Here is a 21,101-nt window from a genome sequence, read left to right on the forward strand (position 1 = left end):
CGTATCTTTACTATTTCATATCTAGTGAATCTCTAATTCATTTACCGAATCACGCCGTAAGTAACTGACAATAAACTCGTGGAAATATGTGAGATTTCCAACCACATTGTCGCTTGTCATTAAGGTTGATTTCAAATTGAAGCTGTATGGAAATAGCGCCTTATTGACCACCGACAATAAGTACCCTTTTGATTGAAAATGGCACATATACTTGTGTAACGTTGTGAACTCGACTGTACCTACACGAATTAAAGCCGCTTCTACAGCAGAGCTCAGCTGCGCTACGAGCTACACGTTGTGAACTCGACTGTACCTACACGAATTAAAGCCGCTTCTACAGCAGAGCTCAGCTGCGCTACGAGCTACCTTTACAATGACAGCTTTGTAGCTTAGCTTAGCCTGGACGATCTGTATGTAAATATAAGGTAAGTAGCTTAACATAAAAGCAGCCTAAGCCGTTCATAAAAAATAGACTCGGACGCACAACTAGACGTACGTACTCTAATGACGAATACATTTCAATATTCTACGGACCAACCTCACTGCGTTCGAGTGCCAAAATACCTCGGCAGAAATGATGCCTTTCACCCGAGTTAAACACTCTACTTTTCATTTCGAATACGAGAAAAGTAAAATGCATGTGTTTTTTTTTAAACATGACTAAGTATACTACTACTTTCAATTAACAATTCAGACAACAGTATCGTTATTTATGGAATGGAGAGTCAAATATCAGAATGAAAAATGTATAACAAATTCATTTAAACTCAAATTTCAATTGCTTATCGTAAAAAAAATAAAAAAATCGTACTTCTAACGTAAAATTGCTCTAGTGCAGACATATCATTTTCTGCACATCTTTTAGAACAACAATGACCCCCTTCAGAGCATGAGAAATGAAAAGTGAAGCTGCTTTTGTGCTCGTAAAATGTGGTGTTACATCGAAAGAAAAATGATTAAATATTAAATCCATTGACTAGGCTCGCGACACAATAGACGCGGGGCAATTTTTGTGCTCTAGTCGGACTTCTATTATAGTTATCCCAGTTCGCTGTTCGAGACAAATAGGTATGTCAGGCGTCAAAAAGACCAGTAATCTTGATTTAATTTCCTTACAGGCAGACGCAGACGTCGAATCAAATCAACTTTGCTTGCTTGAATAAAACAAGCATATTAAGTATTTTTAAAATTAAGTACCTAATTGAACCTTCGATAATCGTACGTTACTATTTTATTAATTAAAAAGTAAGTGCTCGTAAAGTTTGACGCTCGTGTTCCATTTGTCATCCTGCACTTACATAAAGGATGACTCACGTTAGACCGGGCCGTGACCGGGCCGGAGCTTCCGGCGCTTCGCTTTCTATGGAAAGCATCACGTGACGTGAAAATGTTTAAGAAAGGGGCAAGTAGGTAATTTTGGAAAATATTTGTCAGATCGTCAAGACAGCACCACTAACCTTTCCGGGAGATGGGATCCGCAGACAGGACTCGGGCAGGGCACAATTCTTCAGGTAGGTATCCGAATTCACGAGGTTCACAAGGAGCACCACACCGGCGGCCAGGTGCATGTCTATTTTACGTCTGATTGTAAAAGAGATCCAAAAACATCGGCTCCTAATAAAACATCTATTTGTCCGGGTTTATAAAAAAGTAAGCGCCGGAAGCTCCGGCCCGGTCACGGCCCGGTCTAACGTGAGTCATCCTTAAAGCGAGGTTTAGACTACCGGCGTACAGCGAGGTACCCGATCAAACATTTGAATGCAGTTTACCTTGTTAGCCGGCAATGTAACGTAGTTAAATTCCATGCATGTTCTTGCTCCTCTTAGCCCTCGCCTCGCTTAAAGCACTCACGATATACCTTTAGCCACTGGCATTTGATTCAATTAATTTGTACGTTCTACCCTACCGGGCACCATGCATTAAATACATAACACGTTTAACGTAACACACCCCTAACCTAGTACATACTAGGTTCAATGTCGAACGAAACATAACGCCTGAAACGAATCGCTGTCTAGAAATTTCGCGGTAAAAATTAATTAAGCAATAAATTGCTACAGGCCAGTTCGAACATACTAATTAATGTCAGTTTGATATCTTAGGGTACTCGGCCGTGAATTTCGCCTGTACCTAATATAAAACGCCGAGTAACGTACTGTCCGCGCGCGAATTCCGTGCACGGCTGAGGAATGTTAGGAATGTTGGGCGTCATGGCAGAGTGATGGTGACTGGTGTCATTTTGTACGTACGGGCGCGGCGCACCCGCCCCCCCCCCCCTTGTCGATCTCCGAATGCACGGAATTGGCGCGCGGACAGTACCTACCAATAACAAATTTTAAAGTCCTAGTGCCGCTACTTGATTCGTTTCATTCTAGAAACCCTATAAATAACCCTAGTTGAAATCATTATTTCTCTATGGTATTCATAGATAATTTACGTTATATTACTCTGCATAGGTTTGTCAGTGAGATATAGCGAACTAAGGGCTACCGTTTTTGTGTTCACCAGTTGGCGCCACTGTAGATGTAGGTCCAGAAAAACAGATCTCAATATTCTTCTATTATTTATTATAGAATCTATTTTTATAAAATCAATATGTTCTAATATACAAATAAATAGTACATTTCGATGCTAGTGCGGAAAGTATGTCATTACTTGGTACTGCCACTAATATAGGTATATATGACTGGCAAGTTGGCAACCCGTTAGCGGCAACGTTAGAGTCGGACCAAGCCAACTTTGCATGGCAATTTCAATGATTATAATTATAACTGATGGCATTGCAATAAACAATGTCAAGTTTCTATGAAAATATGACGGTTATGATGACATTGATGGCACTTTATTCTGTTCAATACTATTATACTCTTTGATTCTGTTCAAGTCGGTGCTACGGACTCTAGTTTCATTTCCAGATTCAAGCAAAGCAATGAGCAAGATACGTCGAATTTAAACTATCGTGGTGAGACATATTAACTTAACTAACTTCCACCCACGCCCATCCGTCGTGACCGCTACTCACTCAGGCACTGTTAGTGCTTGAAAATGGAGACCTAGGCTCTCCGAAACATGTCGCGCGAGTGACTAAAAACACGTGAGTGAAACCGCTAAGTTAGTTAAGCAAGATACGTACCTCGGAGTAGCTTTTCTCAATGGCCGAGCGTTTGATGGTATAGGTTCGGAGATCCTCCAGCAGGTCACATTCGTGCTGGTTCTTGGCGTGGAGCTTGGCTATCTGCTCCGTGTGTAAGTTCTTCAGGAACTTGGTGTAGTTACTCTGAAAAAGGACCGCTTGTTAGGTTTGGCGATGATTTATTCCTCGTAATGTCGGCGCCTTGTGTCAATGGGGTTGGCAACAGTCAAAGGTTTCCAATTTCCATACATAGATGGCGGATTCATAGCTTGCCCCTTTTTCTATGAGATTTGGCTTAAAGGGCTGGCAACCAGGGCATAAAATTCCATTAAAAAACATAAATTTGACACAATTCTAGGGATTGACAGGGCAAGCTGTGCTGGCGCCATCTAACTACTTGTATATACCTATACTATGTCTATGGCTGGCGCCATCTGCTTAAATACTTCAACCGACCAGCTAACCCAAAGAGTAAAGTATAATAGATCAACCCCAACCGGCGGTGTCACACGAGTTTCTAGACGTTAAATAAGTTTTACCCCGTCCCGTACCAATATGAATACGGTGGTTAAGAAATCAATATGTGAAATGTTCTAATACCACTCCATATCAAAAAACTCTTAGAGACCTCCACTGTGTTATATTATAGGATATGAATGGCGCACGTTAGGTACTTTTAGAAAAAAACTTATTATAAATGGGTGCTATTTAAACGATTAACAAAAAAATACTGACCTAACCTAAAACCTAATTGCATAGCAAAAATACTAATTGCACAGTATTCTGATGTGGAAATAAGATATTTGAAGCATGCCTTTTTTTAGTCCCTCAAAGGAAAGTGGCAGTGATGAATATCGTACAAAAAAGGGGCCAATGACGGTAGTTTTCAGCGGCAATCGGGGTAACTCAATGGGTTAAGTTTTCGAAATCCTGAAACTTTTTACAAGGAAGGTTGGTTATTCTTATATTTTTGTACGGGGAACGATATTCCAATTATAAAATGGAGATATCCTATAGTAATAGTAGGTGCTCAGATTTTCGAAAACGTTACCAACGTTTTTTTTTCTGTAATTTGCAAATCTGTATTCCTAATATAGGTACAAATTATGTCGCTGCATTGTGATTGTTGCAGCGGTCGGTGCATAAATAAAGTACATATACCTAATTGTATTCTCGCTCGCAATTGATTTGGGAGGATGCCATGTAATAAGTTTGCATCAGCACCAAGCGCTGGACCGCAAAATTTAGCAGCGTAGATGTATTACTGCATATTGGTGCCCGAAAACCTCCTACGGCATGGCCCAAAAATACGTTGACAAAGTTTTTTCTAATTATATTATTAACAACTTACGTAACTAGTACAAAATAAGTTAAAAATTAGAACTAGTTTTTTTTATGCAATAAAAATTAATTGTCTTCAAAACAGCTTCCTTTCGCTTTGATACACAAACGAAAACGTTTGTTAAATTTTTCCAGGATATGCCGCAGCTCCTCCACGGATATTTTTTCCCATTCTTTGGTAAGTGTTGCTTTTAGAGCGTTTACACTTTTGTGTTTAATAGCACAGGCCCTTATCTCTAAGATTGACCACAAACTATAATCCATTGGATTTAGATCAGGCGAGTAGGGTGGCCACCAGCATTACTGCAGCAGTATTGCAGCGCGACATTAGGACTGACTGCATTGCTGCCGCATATGTCTAATTTATTTTAAATAACTTGAGAAATTGACATTTTGTCATTTCCTGCAGTCTTGCAGTCGACTGGCCACTGAAAAAAAACACCCTGTATGTCATACATAAAAGCAGTTGTATGCAGTACAGCTAATATGATTACTAGTATCCATTGGTCGTGCAGGTATTCGCTTAAACCTTACTATACTAAAAAACGTGACGTACTCAGAAAGTGACGAACTCAGAAAGTGACGTGCTCAGAAAGTGGCGTTCTCAGAAAGTGACGAACTCAGAATGTGACATACTCAGAAAGTGATGTACTCAGAACGTGACATAACTCTGAATGACCTAAGAATGTGACATACTCCGCCTAAACCAAAGTTTTTGTGTATTTGCATTTCCGAAGACAGAAAGAAACATATTACCTAAATATCAAGAATTTAATTGCGGAAAATTGATATAATACGGGAAAATATGTCAAGAAAGTTGAATTGCATGAGCACATTGACCCTAATAAAGAGGGCGGAGTACCGGTGGCAAATTTCACACTAAATGTATGGAGTCGCCTAAGTATTCTTATGATTAAATAAATAACGAATAAATGATTAATTTTGCATAATAATTTTTAGGAACTTATAAAAATTATCTGAAATTATCCGCAGAATTGTTGCTTCACATGGCTTATTCATCTTGATATTTTTCGGTTTTAAATATTTAGCCGACGCAATAATAATTCAGATAATATAGATGTAAAGCAGCTGTCTAAATTGACAATGTCAAATAATTAGTTTCTAAATGTCTCATAAATTTGTAAATTAGTAACTTTTTGAAAAGAAAGGTTGCATATGGTAAAAAATATTATATCGATGAATGGTGACTTGGTCTTGAAAATAATATATCGTTTGGCAGGTATAACTTCTTAGTCTAGTATTTAGTACCTAATGATAATGTTTTGATAAGAAAACATATTATTATGTATTATAGATATTAACAACATATTACATTATATTTGTATGCTCGTAAGATAATTTTTATAAGTTCCTAAAAATTATTATGCAAAATTAATCATTTATTCGTTATTTATTTAATCATAAGAATACTTAGGCGACTCCATACATTTTGTGTGAAATTTGCCACCGGTACTCCGCCCTCATTTAGTCTTGCATAATAGTAACTGGCTACTAAACTAGAGAACCTTATACCTACTTGTGGGGATCATTTACCTACGTAAGTTGTCTTGGTAAATGTTGCGAGATTATATAAAACGAATCTAAGTATGTTAAGTATATTACTATATTTTCGAAGTGAGCCTTACAAAGTTAACTAACTAAAATATATTATTTGCAAACAGAAAAAGACTATCTTATAGCATGAAGTAGCTCACATCATATTAGAATTTGATTTGGCCGGATAATGGTAGACGAGACGAGACACAGGAGTGTAGGTGATTAACCGATTACTCATGTCGAGGCAAGTCATATTGAATTATTGGTAAATACGAGTATGAATAGTTCACAGCCAGAGAATATGGCGCTACATTGGATCCAAAACTAATGGTACTTAATAAATCCTTGCTCTGTACTTGCGTCACCGAATAAGTAATTATTTCATACAGAGCCAAGAACTTTTCAACTATAGCTCGATTAACAACACGATGACGAAACATTTAAAATACCGGTGTTTTATGACATGTATTTATCTACGCGTGTTAATTCAATTGCAGCAGGTAATTTAATATCAATCAACTTATTATAGTACAAACAGACACACCTTACACCTTAGACAATAAAGTCGTGTACACATATTTTTGAGCCATTTGTCTGGATCGATATTTTTGCTTTCGACTGTACATCGGTGAATCTTACAACGGCCATAAGTAATTTACAAATAAGAAGGACTCTTGTCCAGTGATTATACTGACAATAGGCTATTATTAATAAAACACATTGAAATCAATTCTGTTGTTTTGCGTCACATTATTTATATCAGAATGCGTGTGTTGTGTTCACATTACGCCTTTTAAAACACGTGTGCTACGTTGAACTTCAATAAGAGAACATTTGCGTTATCTATATTCATGAACAAATAAATACGAGCTCTTATTCAAATACAGGACACAGGACCTGACCTGAATACAACGGAATATTTATTACTTATATATAAGCCGGCCTCGTTCAGTCCTAGTGCTTTGCAATACCAAGTATTGAGTAAAATACGCACAATATTATAATTATTTTCATATTGAAACAATATTTGTATAAGCGGCTTTACACTGTTTACCTATTTGTTAACATCGATAATTTTATGTTTGCAATATACGGGAAAAACAAGTATTTCTTTTATTGTTTATTGTTATTTATTGCTTACATGTACATTGATGCATAGAAATAAAGCCTGACCAGGAATATATGATCATGTGCCATGTTGTAATACTTATTGTTAGCAAAGAGGGCATAATAGGATAGAGCGGTACTGTCATAGTAAATTTTGTAACCACAGTAAATTCACTGCCATCTATCGACACACTTTAAAACTAAAAATGAAGATTTATAAAAATACGATAAATGTATTTAAATATGGATAAATGATTTTTTTTATTTGCATTAATTATTTTTATGATTTTGACCCATGTTCTTTCACTGATATGCGTTAAAATTGTTAAATAACAAACGAAACCGTCAACGCCCTCTATACGAGAGTTGGCCAAAGGTAGTGGCGCCATCTGATCGAGAATCAAATTTTCGTGATTTTCGAGGCACGTTTTTTCCTTAAACTGTATCCATCTATTACGGAGTTATATCTATCTTTGTTGTTAGGAAGCGTACATGTTACCCTGTGATGGTCTTACAATATGATTGCAGCTGTCTTAGAGTTTACTTAATTACTAAGTATACATATATGTACCTACATTAAAAAATGTCGGAATGATCAGTACAGTGAGATACGATACCGTTGAATTTTTTTTTTGTAAAATATACCTCAAAAAATACCTAATGTCCTCATGTCTAACCCCAAGAAAGTAGTTTTGAAAATTATTTCATTTATATATATTTGTTTTTAAATATTAAATGAAATTAAAAATACTAAATGAAATTATTTTCAAAACTGCTTTGTTGGCGTTAGATACGTATCATTTGTGGTATATTGTACAAAAAAATCTGCCATATGGTATCTAAAGGCTTAGAGGACATAATCAAACGGAGTAGCCATTAACAGGCGTTTCCGTCTGTCGAAAATAGTCGGCCATTGGTCATACACAATGTATGGACTGACGATTATCTGACATGGCTATTTTGACGTTACGTATACATTTGACGCCCCCCCCCCCGCAAAAATTGGCAGACTTTTTGTAAAGCAAATTACGGACAACGGACAAGGGAAGAGGAATAGTGAAACTTTTCGGTGGCTACCAGCAAAGATAGATATAACTCCGTAATAGATGTAGTATAAGTTACTCTATGCTGTAACTGTTCCAAATTTCAGCTATCTACGTCAAACAGTATCTGATGAAAACGTATTTAACCGATTGGCAAGACCTAAGTAATCCCATAAGTGTTCCGTGAATAAAGTTTTATACTCAACTCCGCGCATACTCGGGTGGCCTGGATGACCTATTAGACCTGACGGCCGATGCTGTGCAGTGGTTGCAAAACTTGGATGTTGCCTTATAAAATAATATACTGTACATAATTTTTGCCTATGTGACTATATCGCCATACGATTAAATAAATATACGGAACACTAAAAAACACGAGTTTCTAAAGCGTTCTCTTTGTTTCTAGCTTTTAATAAATAAAGTTTGTATAAGTAGGTTTGTTATTTATTATTATTAAAAGCTCAAAGTTTTTTATCCGATTTGGACGTAACAGTAGAAAGTAATACGTATACCCCTATTCTTCAGATCCAAAAGTTAAGTCAAGGGGCACTGTGGAGATGAAAATTGTCAGAACAACCTATACAAACAAATAAGAAAACTCGAAATAAAGAAAGCTTTTGTATCAGCGTTGTGAACTTTTATAAAGTTCACTTTGAATTCTTAAACCCGAAGCTACTTATTTCTATACGTAGAGGGAAAAAATCTTTTGTTTTATTGAGGTCATTTGAGACGTGAACCCACTGACAAATATTATGGGTGGGTTCAATTTTCAAGTGTTTGTAAGCGCCTTTTACGCTTTTAGTATTTGAAATGTAGTACCGTAAAATGGGGTGAGTAGGGTTCGCGGGGAGAGTTGGGTTATGAATGGGGAGAGAAGGGATGAAGGGGTGAGATGGGATTTTAAGGCTACTGCTACAAAAATAATGGGTTCCAATTTAAAATGGAGCTATAGTAATACTCATAATAATAATAAAACGACCCAATAATCTTCCAAAATCACCTCTGTATGAAAACCCATCTCACCCCAATTACGAGAGACTACGGGGTGAGGTGTGATTTCCTGTTTAACGTCAAAGTTATGAAATGGAACTACCCAAAATAAAATAAAAACTAAATTACAAACGTCTCGAACACTTATTATATACACCATTCAGTTTGCATATGTAAAAATAAAATGTTATAGAGGTTTGAATGTCAGTTTTGCTTCTACTTACCCCATTTTACGGTAGTGTGCTTAAGTTTTTTTTTTATCCAAATAAGGTATACCGAATCACTTACTATTGTTTAGGGCGTCCACAACGCGTATTTTTAAGGATAGTATTTATTTTTTAATTGTACCCAATAATGTTATTTGAATGATAATAAATAAAACATTATTCATATCCTATAATTATACAATTGTTACATATTTGCCGTGACTTGTTTTTCAAAAGTGATTTTTAATAAAAAAACGTCAATATCGCTCACCTTCTTTCTAATGCTAAATAAAAACCGGCCAAGTGCGAGTCGGACTCGCGCACCGAGGGTTCCGTACTTTTTAGTATTTGTTGTTATAGCGGCAACAGAAATACATCATCTGTGAAAATTCCAACTGTCTAGCTATCACGGTTCACGAGATACAGCCTGGTGACAGACAGACAGACAGACAGACGGACAGCGGATTCTTAGTAATAGGCTCCCGTTTTTACCCTTTGGGTACGGAACCCTAAAAAACGAAGTAGGTATGGTTAGTTACTATACATAGTTTAGTTGTTTATTTATTTCATAATGATAAATTACAATATAAATTATTCTTACACTAATCTATATGAATTTATGTATATTATGATCGTCAATTATTTGGCATACAAACATACAAACATATAATTACAAAATGTCAACAATGATAAATCGAAAACAATACAAATTATGTAAAACTAACAATTATTATTGGAAAATTACCGTCAAATTAAAACTAAATAAATAATGGAATACATGTCAAACAAAAACGGTATCTCGTAATGATCGTCATAATAAAACTAATATCAGTAATAATAACAGTTAAGAACATATACATAATATGATAATTGATAATATAATAAATAGGTACTAGGCAACTTTTATTTCTGCGGTAGTGATGAGCGTATGACTATGTTCACATCGCTACGGCACGCGTCGTAGCACCGCCGAGTGCTACGCGAGTGCTACGAGCCTCTACACGCGAACACCCTTCACGGTACTTGCTTCATTTGGATTCTCTTGTATAACGAGCGTTTTATTACACGTTATAAATAACGAGATTTTCTATATAACTTATAGATGATGATGACCCATTTCCAATACGAACACTAAAGAGAACAATGAGATACCAAAAGCGATAATCGATATACATATATGTATGTTTAAGATTCTAAACAATACCTACCTAGTACATACCACAGAAAAATAAGTAAGCTTAGAATGCTCAATCCATATATATAATAATAACCCATTTATAATAAGTTTTGCGAAAACTTATACACCGCGTTTTTTTTCGTAAATACAAGGGTGCATTCCAGTTTAAATCGCGTAACTTTATCAAAGACGCCGGTGTTCTAATTAACCCCATTTCGGAAATAAACAATATTTTTTTTTTCTGTTAAGGCCCCTACGAACATGTACACTTGCCTTAGGGCCTGTTTACATATTGACTGAAACTTAAGTACTATCTCGGACGATCGATGTTCGAAATGACATCGATATATGTTCGAAATGACATCGATATATGTTCGAAATGACATCGATATATGTTCGAAATGACATCGATATATCACAGTTTTTTTTCAATTGTTTGGTTGAGTTAAATGTCGTAATGCCCATGTTACAACAATGCTACGAGTATATACGAGTATGCAACATTTAATTACTTTTTATTTAAAAAAAAGTTTTTTTTTTAAATAACTATGCCATTTACTTTTCTTAATCGTACATACCTCGAAATTAACGAAATTTAAAACACTGTGTATATGATAAGATTTCAGCTTTTAATAATAAAGTTTAGCTTACCTCCCATACAACTTATTATTAAGTAGGTAAGGAATTATTAAGTAAGGGAAGCCATGTACGGAGTGAGCACATGTAAGCTGAGGTACTTATTTATTCTAGCATCTTGTTGCGGTGCATACTTACGATTATCAGTTTATTTATAGGTAATTACATTAATATTTTCATTTACTTTTAAAACAACTAGTTGTCGTCATCAGGCATCGTGTTTAAAATCTAGTTCGTTGGTAAGTAAGTAAGTATTGAAAGTTATTATTAATTAAATTACTACTAAATAATTTGAAGTATATATATTTTTTTCATTTTTTCTTTGATTTAATTTAGTTTTGACATAGTTTTTTTTTATAATGTTAATTTAATTTTTAATTAGTTATTCCTCTTTTATATTCTTATTTGTATTTATTTATGTGTTTAATAATAGCTATTTACGATACAATTGCGTAAAAGAGGAAATTCGAAACGAGTGGCGATAAATTAAAACACGACCGCAGGGAGTGTTTTAAATCGAGACGAGTTGCGAAATACCTATTCGCACGTGTATCGTACAACGTTTTACAGTACATATGGCCCTTTAAACTTTCGACATATGCACGAAAAGTGCTCTTTTACGCACTAGTGCGAGAAAGTAGCACCATATGTACTGTAAAAATACTTTTTAACACATTACTAGGAATGTTTTGCACTGTACCCCTATTTTAACATTTTTATTATATTATAAAACGATTCCTATGTAAAATTGTAAGTCTGGATGTAAATAAAGTGCGGAATCATTTGAAAGAGCTTTTGTTGTACAGTCAAGGGCATAAATATGTATACATTCCCAAAGTTTTAAAAATATGTGTACGCTCTTGCACCTTAGACAATAAACTCGTGTTCACATATTTTGGAACCATTTGTCTGGATAGATATTTTTGCCTTCGGCTGTACCTACATTCAAAAGCATTTTTTAATAACAAAAAACAGTTTCGAATTTTAATTTAACCACCTTTAAGGATGATCACGCAAGACCGGGCCGGGCCCGGGCAGAGGCGTCCGTCACGTCATTTTATATGACGGCTGATCGGTGATCACGTGGTGCTTTCTATAGAAAACGAAGCTCCGGAAGTTCCGGCCCGGCCCCGGCCCAGCTTTAGTAGCGTATTCAAGAATGCGATGATTGAGACAATAGTAAGCAATCGTCGTCGAAAGAAAACGTGCTCTTTGTAAGCTCAATGAAGCCCTAAGTCCCTCAGCTATCGCCTCTTACTTCGTGACACTGACTGTTCGCGGTGTTTAACTTGTTTTTATAATTATTAAACATGACAGAAGAGCAACTTTGGAACAAATCAAATTATTTTAATAAATATTTTTGATTTGTGTTCTTTAAGTAGTCACACTACTATAGGTGTTCACGAGGAACCCGAAACATTTTAACCACGCTTTTCTGAGGCCAAAAGAAGGAAAAGATGTAATAAGAGTTTAGGTCAAATTCGCAAAAAAAAATTATTTTTGTTTTTATTATTTACAACGACGGGACTTAATCGCGTAAAATAAGTTTTAAATTTACCTCCGACGTTTCGAGGACTGCGTTGTCCCCGTGGTCTCGGAGAAGACTGGCTAAAGTTGACATCAACATCTTCTAGGCGCGCGAGTTTTAATAAAATAAATGAATTTATATTGAGTAAAAATCGTGAAAGTTTAAATCAGTCTTTTTGTTTTGTTTTTTCGAATTTTTAAATGTGTTTGTACTTAAAAAGTATAAACAAAATGGCGGCAAAAAAGTTGTATACCTCCAAGTTTGCGACCCTGTATAATTTATATTTAATAATAATAAATAATGCAAACAAAAAAGCCTTATTTCTTGCAACTAAACAACTTTTACATAACTAAAATACTAATTCTATCTTATGATTAAAATCTATAATTTAATTTCTTGAGACTTATATTTGATAATATGTATTGACAAACATCCTACACGAAAAAGTACATACATTTATCTCTATTTAGCTCTTTACTTAGTTATTAACAGACCTACAGTTTTTATTTGGTGTTTATTTATTTTAAATGTTATTGAATTGACGGTAAGTAAGTACCAACAACCGCGCATTCCCGATTAAATTAGTATTAAGCAATCGTTCAAATTGTCACACGTTATCGATGTCAGACAATCGTTCTTTCCTTGAAAATCAATACGTTATTAGGGTTCCGTACCCAAAGGGTAAAAACGGGACCCTATTACTAAAACTCCGCTGTCCGTCTGTCTGTCACCAGGCTGTATTTCATGAACCGTGATAGCTAGGCAGTTGAAATTTTCATAGATGATGTATTTCTGTTGTCGCTATAACAACAAATACTAAAAAGTACGGAACCCTCGGTGCGCGAGTCCGACTCGCACTTGGCCGGTTTTTTATGTTTATGTCGTGCCTTAGTTAAATCCCGCAGATTCGTTTGTCACACTTAGGCTTTACTAAAAATACTTGACGTTTTAAGGACCTTTCTATGCCAATTCATAAACTGCATAAAGGTATTTTTTTGTAGCATTTTTAAGCCGATTTCATGTGTTTTTGGACTTTTGAGCTGGATATTTGAAAACGAGCGCGTTACAATTTTCGTCGATGGTTCGAATCGCTGCAGCTATCGATTCTTAGTTCCTTACGGCCTGCTCTGCGTCAAATACACGCTTCCCGATTTTATGAATGAACTTTAAACCAAATGACACTTTTTGTGGAATGTTGTTAATGATTCTATTGTTTTATTTAAACATTTACACATATTGATTTCTTCCGTATAACTTAGTCACCAATAACCGTTTCAGGTATCGTTCACTGCCTTGCCACGAGATTCTCACCTGTTTGTCTCACGTGTTCACAGATTCAGAAAAATTAAGGAAGACATTTTAATTAATTTTTATCGATTTTAATAGTCAAACTTTAGAACTTTGACTACTAAAATCGATATAAAAAAATAATGTTGTCACCTTCAAGATATTATTGTATTGAGAATTCGTCACAGAAATGTACAAAAAATAACTGAATTATAATCGCCTTAGAGAATTTAAATTACAGCAACGCACCCCCAAATATTGCGCAATTATCACATTATATAATGCGTGAGTTACACATATTGCAAAATGGAACATTAAGAAAATAATATTAGTAAATTTGGGGGGGTGTTTATTATGGTTGGAGTAGTTTTTCTTACCTTTCTCGGCGGCGGCTGCATGGTGCCTGCCTTACCCCGATCGATGGCGGCGCACGCTTGCGTGCGGTGGGTGACTCGTCCGCGTCGCGATAGCCGCTAGCCGTGGGCCCGCGACGGCCGCGCGACGCGCCTGCGCGCACCTACCCACGCACCCTACCATAGATATGCATTTTTGTTTTGTGTAAAGTGCTAGCGGAGAAAAATGAGATGGCAATTCCAGGAAGTTTTAGGACAGCTTCAGTCCTGTATCGGTGTTTGTAAAAGAAACCGTTGTTTTTACTCTATTTTTTGTTTACCCTTTTTGAATGAAAGGGGATGATGTTTATGATTTATGAGGTCTGCATTTTTGGTACGGGTAACATATGGGTAATGATTGTACACGATCGCATGTGTTATTGACATGTGACATTTATAATTTGACGCATGCAAAGCTTGATGATTGAGCGATATGCTAGACATCTGGTCATTATTCGTAGTAATTTGCTACAATAACTCGCCACTTAACCAAATGGTTATCATATATGTTGTAGAGTATCATATATGTACTAGGTACACTTTGTCCCGAGTAGTCGTTAAAGCATGTCAAACTTACAACCAAGATCTTATTTTATTACAAGATTTTTTACTAGGCCCAACAAAGACAAAATCCGTCGAAGGTAACTCTGCACCGACTTTGGTGTGACAAAGTGTGGCAGTTTTTATACACGTTTTATTTTCATTACATTTATGGTTGTCACCTTCACATTCTCTTGTGCAGAGTTAGCTTGACCCGACTCTACCATACCTATGCCAAATAGACTATCACATTTTAGCCTCAACAGTCAAATGTCTATGCTACGGGCAACTTGATAAGTCCAGTCACTATGAATAATGACCGGTCTGTATGCATAATGCCCGCATCAAGTGGGCAATGCAATTAAAATTGCATGATTAATCACTTTGACCGGTCAGTACGAGTATGAATATTGACCACCCTACCTTGGGCAATGTAATAAAACAGATGAGCTGTAGTGTATATAGGTTGTTTAGGTAAAAACTGCAACCCCGCACAGAAATAACAATAGTAGTTACTTACAGAAAAGTAGGTTTAGGTTTAGGTAGGTCACAGAAATGAATTGTATATAGAAAAGAAGGTTTAGGTTAGGTTAGAACTGCAAGCCCCTACAGAAAAGAACAGTTTTTAGAAAAGTAGGTTTAGGTTAGGTTATTATTGCAACCCCCCCACAGAAATAAACTGCTTCCACCACGGCGCGACCGAATTTATTACATAGCCCGGCTAGAAGTTGGGAAGTATTAATACTGCCCGGTCCAAAATGATAAATTCAAGCTATCAAACCTTGATTTATTAAATAGACCACGGGCCGTCGGGCATTATTAATATGGACCGGCCAAAGTAACAAATTTATCTTTGCCCGACGATCTTGGGCAATATTCATAATGACCGATCATTATTTATACTACCCGGTTAATCAAGTTGCCCGTAACATCTATAAGTGCGTGTAGAGGAGTATATAAGCGATAATAGCTCCTGATGTGCGAAACATACTCTTTTGTCGGTTCTTTTCAGTTGCCAACTGTGAGTCTAAAGGCGGGATACCACCAATGTGCGGCATTTTTTGTACTGAAATACACAAGTTGTGCCATTTTTCAACCTGTTTAATTTCGCATATATTTTAGTTGGCACTTTTTTTAACCACTAACATTTATTGAGCTATATCTATTGTTTACCATGATTAATCAAAGATGGACAAAGATATACCACAATTATGAATAAGGAGTGATAATTCCCGATAAAAAAGCTTGAAACCCCCCAAACTTCTATCCATTTGACATTTTGAAAGACCTCCATCTACACTAGCGCCCCTAGCGGTGAAATTAAACGCCCTCATGGCTAACCGGCGGTTAATGGTACACAGCTTGTACACAGATAAAAAATATGTTTTGAGATGATACACAAATAAACAACAGCAGCTCGATTTCGTGGTTGGTCCCATAGTAAAAGTTGCTCAGTATAATGTGGTATAATCCCAAAACCTCCCTGGCAACGGGAATGCACTTACTTTTAGCCACCCTGAATATGTATATTGTTTCTGGCACTTTTTCTGTGACTATATTGACAAGACCCTGGCTAAGCTTGATAACCACATATAAACTAAACGTTACTATTTTATTTAAAAAATAAAGATAAAACACTAGAAAAATATTCCTTTTACAAGTTATCTCCATATATTTTTGTCCAAGTAATTGGCACGCGTCAATAATGCATTGGTAATCCACGGTCTCGGTAGGTGACTTGTGACTAATGTCTGTACTGTATCTGCCCTAATGACTTAGGGCCGATACAGACGGACGGACGGACTGCATGGGAACTGCACGGCGACTGCACGTCAACTGCAACGTGGGCGTGCAGTTCCCATACAAGTTGCAGTCGGGTTGCAGTCCGCCTGTACCGGTTCTTACAGAACATTAACTTACTTACTTATGTTATTTTATTAGTGTGGATCAAATCCAGAAAGCTAAATTTGACCCAAATCCCGATTTTCGATCGAGTTGAAACTCGCTATGCATATGTAAATCAGAATTTTGCATACAATGCAATATTATGATGACATAGAGCTGATCTGATGTTGTAGACAGGAGGTGGCTATGGGGACTCTGTGATAAAACAACGCAAACAAATTATGTGTTGGGGTTGTTAGAATTTATTTATAGGCGTCTGTGGAAAGAAAGTTAGTCAGCTAGTACCAAAAATGATATTTTTGCCAAAAACATTTTCATTGTAGCGAAAAGCGCCTACGAACGGAGAACCCGCCCAGTAAGTCGCCTGCAGTGAATGTGTTAATATAAATAGAATGGAAAAAAGCAATATAAAATTCATAAAATTATACTTATATTGACAAATGACAAAAAGTAACCCTTGAGACAAATGAAAATCCTATAATATATAGGTAGTTGGTCAAGCATATCTTGTCAGTAGAAAAAGGCGGAAAATTTAAAAAACGTAGGCGCGAAGTGATGTCCCATAGAAAATTTGAATTTCGCGACTTTTTCTATTGACAAGATTTGCTTGACCAACTATAGTTAATAGCAACAAGAGACGACAGTGTTGCCTGACAAGCACTAATGGCCTAACTAGCCAGACGTAAACGAAGCCTTTTCAGCTTTGATATACGATATGCCTTTGTTTAGAATGCATTGAAAGTATCAGTTCGATAAACCTGAGCCAAAGGCTTCATGTAGGTATAGGGACCGTGCGCGTTGGAGGGTTTGCTATCTTGTGGCCTGAATCGGAACCATAAACATGTACATCACATGTACATTAACACTTCACGCCAAAGCAAGTGCTGCCATCTTGTGGGTTACTTTGGAAGCATTTACACCTCGCGCCAAAAATCTGACGTCTCCTGTGCTGCCCCCTACAGTTTATGCACGCTCTCTATATGTTAACGGCACCAATCAATTTAACCTTTTCGACGCAGTGTTAAACACAATAACTGTCACTCAGACGCCACGTCACCAGTGTCAAAGCTGAAATTAAACTTTATGCATATGCACGTAGGTCTATGTTGCTCTGTCGTCTGTGACGGATTAATTTGTCGTTGGCATCGGATCTGCTGTTCGCATATAGCTGTCGTTGGAATCGAAAAGGTTAAGAGAAAATTTTAAGTACATATTTTTAATATTTCACGGACACCTGCAAAATTTCTACCGCTTTATGCGTTTGTGTGTTTTATGCGTTTCTGATTTCTGATATTCGTCCTTTATGTTTTGGATGTAGTTAATTATAGATGCAATTGGTTTCAATATGATTAAAAATTAAAACTATGTGTTTCTGCTCCAGTCATAGGATGTATGGCGCCATTTATTTTAAAACCAACAAACATATGAAAAATAAATCTTAAGGCGGTTCCCTGAGCCAGAAGGCGAAAAATCTCCTTATATGATCATGTTTTTCTAAGAGGCGTTGATATTCGTAGACGTGGAAAAAATATATGTAGTTCTTGACTATATTATATTTAATAACATAGCTTTCGATACACGAATTATGACACTTCGCTGGATACAATTAATTCCCAAAGTAACCTCTAACTCGGACTTTTAATCAAACTTTACTCGGTTATTTATTATGTGATACTATAAACAAAAAAAAACAAAAAACAATCTTAACTTAAATAGTAATTTCATAGCTTTCGAATTTCGATATTGTAAGGTAACGTTTTGAAAATAAATAAAAATTGACAAAATTCGATCAAAATTGACACTTGGCGTGCATTATCTTTCCCGTTCTTTCTTGCGAAATGTGACAGTGACAGCGGCAAGCCCATGGCAAGCCGATGGAACGGCCTTAAGCATCTCTACGGCTCTTATTTGTAAAATGTTGCCAGGGTTTAAAAACTGATGATAAATAGGTACTTATTTTACAGGATTAGTCTATACCACCACCCACCTCAGGCACCATTACTGGAGCCTGAGGGCCTACCGCGAACCACGTTCGACATGTTTCCTCTCTGTCACACTTGTAAATTCGTACGTAAGGTTGTCGGTATAAACCTTTTGATCCTACGAAAGTTGCTACTCTTCAACTTGGCCTCTCCACTAAACGTCATGTTTACATATTGAATATTGTTCAAAAGGAAAGATCTAATATCGTGCCTTAAGGCTGGAGGGCTTAAGTGATATTCTAATTCACTTGCCGAGCTCAGAAATGGCACTATATGCTACGGAGTTATATTGTCTGTGATGCTACGCTACCCGCTTTCTATCAGACAGTGCGTATGATTGTTTGACGCCGGTAAATATGAATATGGATTGTTATATTTTTCCTTTTCTCTAACTCTCACTAGGCCAAATATTTGTGACGTTTTCAATCAAAAGGTACCAACATTGTCGCTTACCATTAAGGACGAAAATTGCTTGTATCCTTATACGAAAAAGTTGCCAGAGCGTCCTTATGGCAAACGACAATGTGGTACCTTTTGCTTGAAAACGACACATTTTATGACGCTCTTAACACACGCACACACCACACGTAGTAGATGTGGTAGGTGAGTATTAAAAAAACTGGTCAAGTGCGAGTTCGTTTAACTCGCGCACCGAGGGTTCCGTAGAAACTTTAAATTTTGTCATGTAACTATTCAAGTCTTTCGTGATTTACTGATTAAATCACGAAACTTTTGACCAGAATCATAAGTAAATAAGTAATAAACGTAATTGTGTATAGCCCCATCTATCGGCAAATTGGCTAACCTATTGGGGACTTGAGAAAGTGAGCTAACACACCCGGGGCTATCCTTGTGATAATTTGCGATAAATTACCACGAGGGGGAGCAGAAAGCGAGCGAGTCAGAGCAAGTCTGAGAGAAATCCGAGCTATGACAACAATCAAGCAAGAGCGCACTGTGAGCAAGACCTCACTCGACCGCTGCCAAGCTGCCATAGCCTGAATAAAATGAGAGCGGAACTACATTTGTATGGAGAACCGAGCTTGCCGGAGACCCTTAACGAATTATACAAGCCTTTCTCAAAAATCACTACATATTGAGAGGTGGAAAAGCATGAAAATCCGTTCAGTAGTTTTTAAGTTTATCGCGAATATACAGACAGACAGACGCGGCGGGACACTTTGTTTTATAATGTTAGATTTGGATTTTCAGGCTGAAGCGCTGTAGGAAACTAGTCAATCACAATGCGTGATTTTTATATAAGTGCGCTTAAAGTGGTCCAAAACAGTCAAAAGGGTGCAGATGTTATCATGTTCTAGGGAATGCTCCCGGGTCTGCATTTGTATGCAGAGTCCCAGGAGCACACCTTATCGTGTTCACAGAGTGGCTCCTATTAGATCAATGTCTCGCTATGATAATAAAAATAATTGAGCTTTACAAGATGGGTGGGGGGGGGGGCTAGTGGTTCGCGGTTACAGCTCAGATTTCGATAGTCAAGGATTAACTTTCCCTTGACTCGTCTGCCACGGGAACATCACTTCTGTGTTTAATCAAACATGGCGAACGCGAGCGACATACGGTACGCGTCTCGAATGTCTCGATTGCGTTGCAAATGTGAAGGCGTGCATCCTGGGGCCATATTGCATTTATAGTGATGTAAATAAATACTTTACTGTACACATGACAAGGTATGGGAAGTAAAGGATAGAATAGAAATGCGCGAAGCAAAGGTAACTGGATAAAAAGAAGGGGTGAATGAACACTTAAGCAATTATCCAAGTGAAAAATCATTTCTCAGCATTCATAATTGGAATGTTTAATTTAATCAATCCTCATTTTAATAAATAAGAAAGTAATTTCTGCGAGTTTTTATTACTTTTATAGTTTTTGAGTTATATATAGCAGAATTTCTCAAAAAATACCCAAAAACCTAATGAATGAACATAAAAACTAGTAAATGAACGTTATTTAGATCTTCTTAATCAGCATTAAACAAACATTTTAACACAAAAACCGCTTTCAGCTCTATTTTAGTAGGTAAAGCGAAAGCGTTCATATCTTTTTATCCCCTCCATATTGATTTCAAATAGATTAAAATGTAATAAAATGACGGTTACCAGTAACACAGAAACCGAGAATTTCTAAATTTAATTAATATTCGACCTAATGTAACGGTAATGCAGACATTAATCTTTAATGCCTACAATAATTTTCAAAACATAAATCCTGAAGAAAGGCCAGATCAAGAGCACCCTAAACCGGCGAGCGTGTATGAGG

General features: G+C 36.6%; 1 protein-coding gene across 1 annotated transcript in view; it reads right to left on the reverse strand.

Moving 5' to 3' along the window:
• The window catches only part of LOC134754472 (protein nervous wreck), a 59,783-nt gene extending 45,311 nt beyond the window's left edge, over positions 1-14,472 (reverse strand). Inside the window, exons 1-2 of the mRNA XM_063690806.1 lie at positions 14,383-14,472; positions 3,134-3,277 (exon numbers count right to left, since the gene is read on the reverse strand). Of these exons, the coding sequence (XP_063546876.1) occupies positions 3,134-3,277; positions 14,383-14,403 (165 nt within the window). The 5' untranslated portion in view covers positions 14,404-14,472. The remainder of the gene's footprint in view (positions 1-3,133; positions 3,278-14,382) is intronic.
• Positions 14,473-21,101: the final 6,629 nt, after the last annotated feature.

The sequence above is a fragment of the Cydia strobilella genome, chromosome Z (genome assembly GCF_947568885.1).
Source record: "Cydia strobilella chromosome Z, ilCydStro3.1, whole genome shotgun sequence".
NCBI lineage: Eukaryota > Metazoa > Arthropoda > Insecta > Lepidoptera > Tortricidae > Cydia > Cydia strobilella.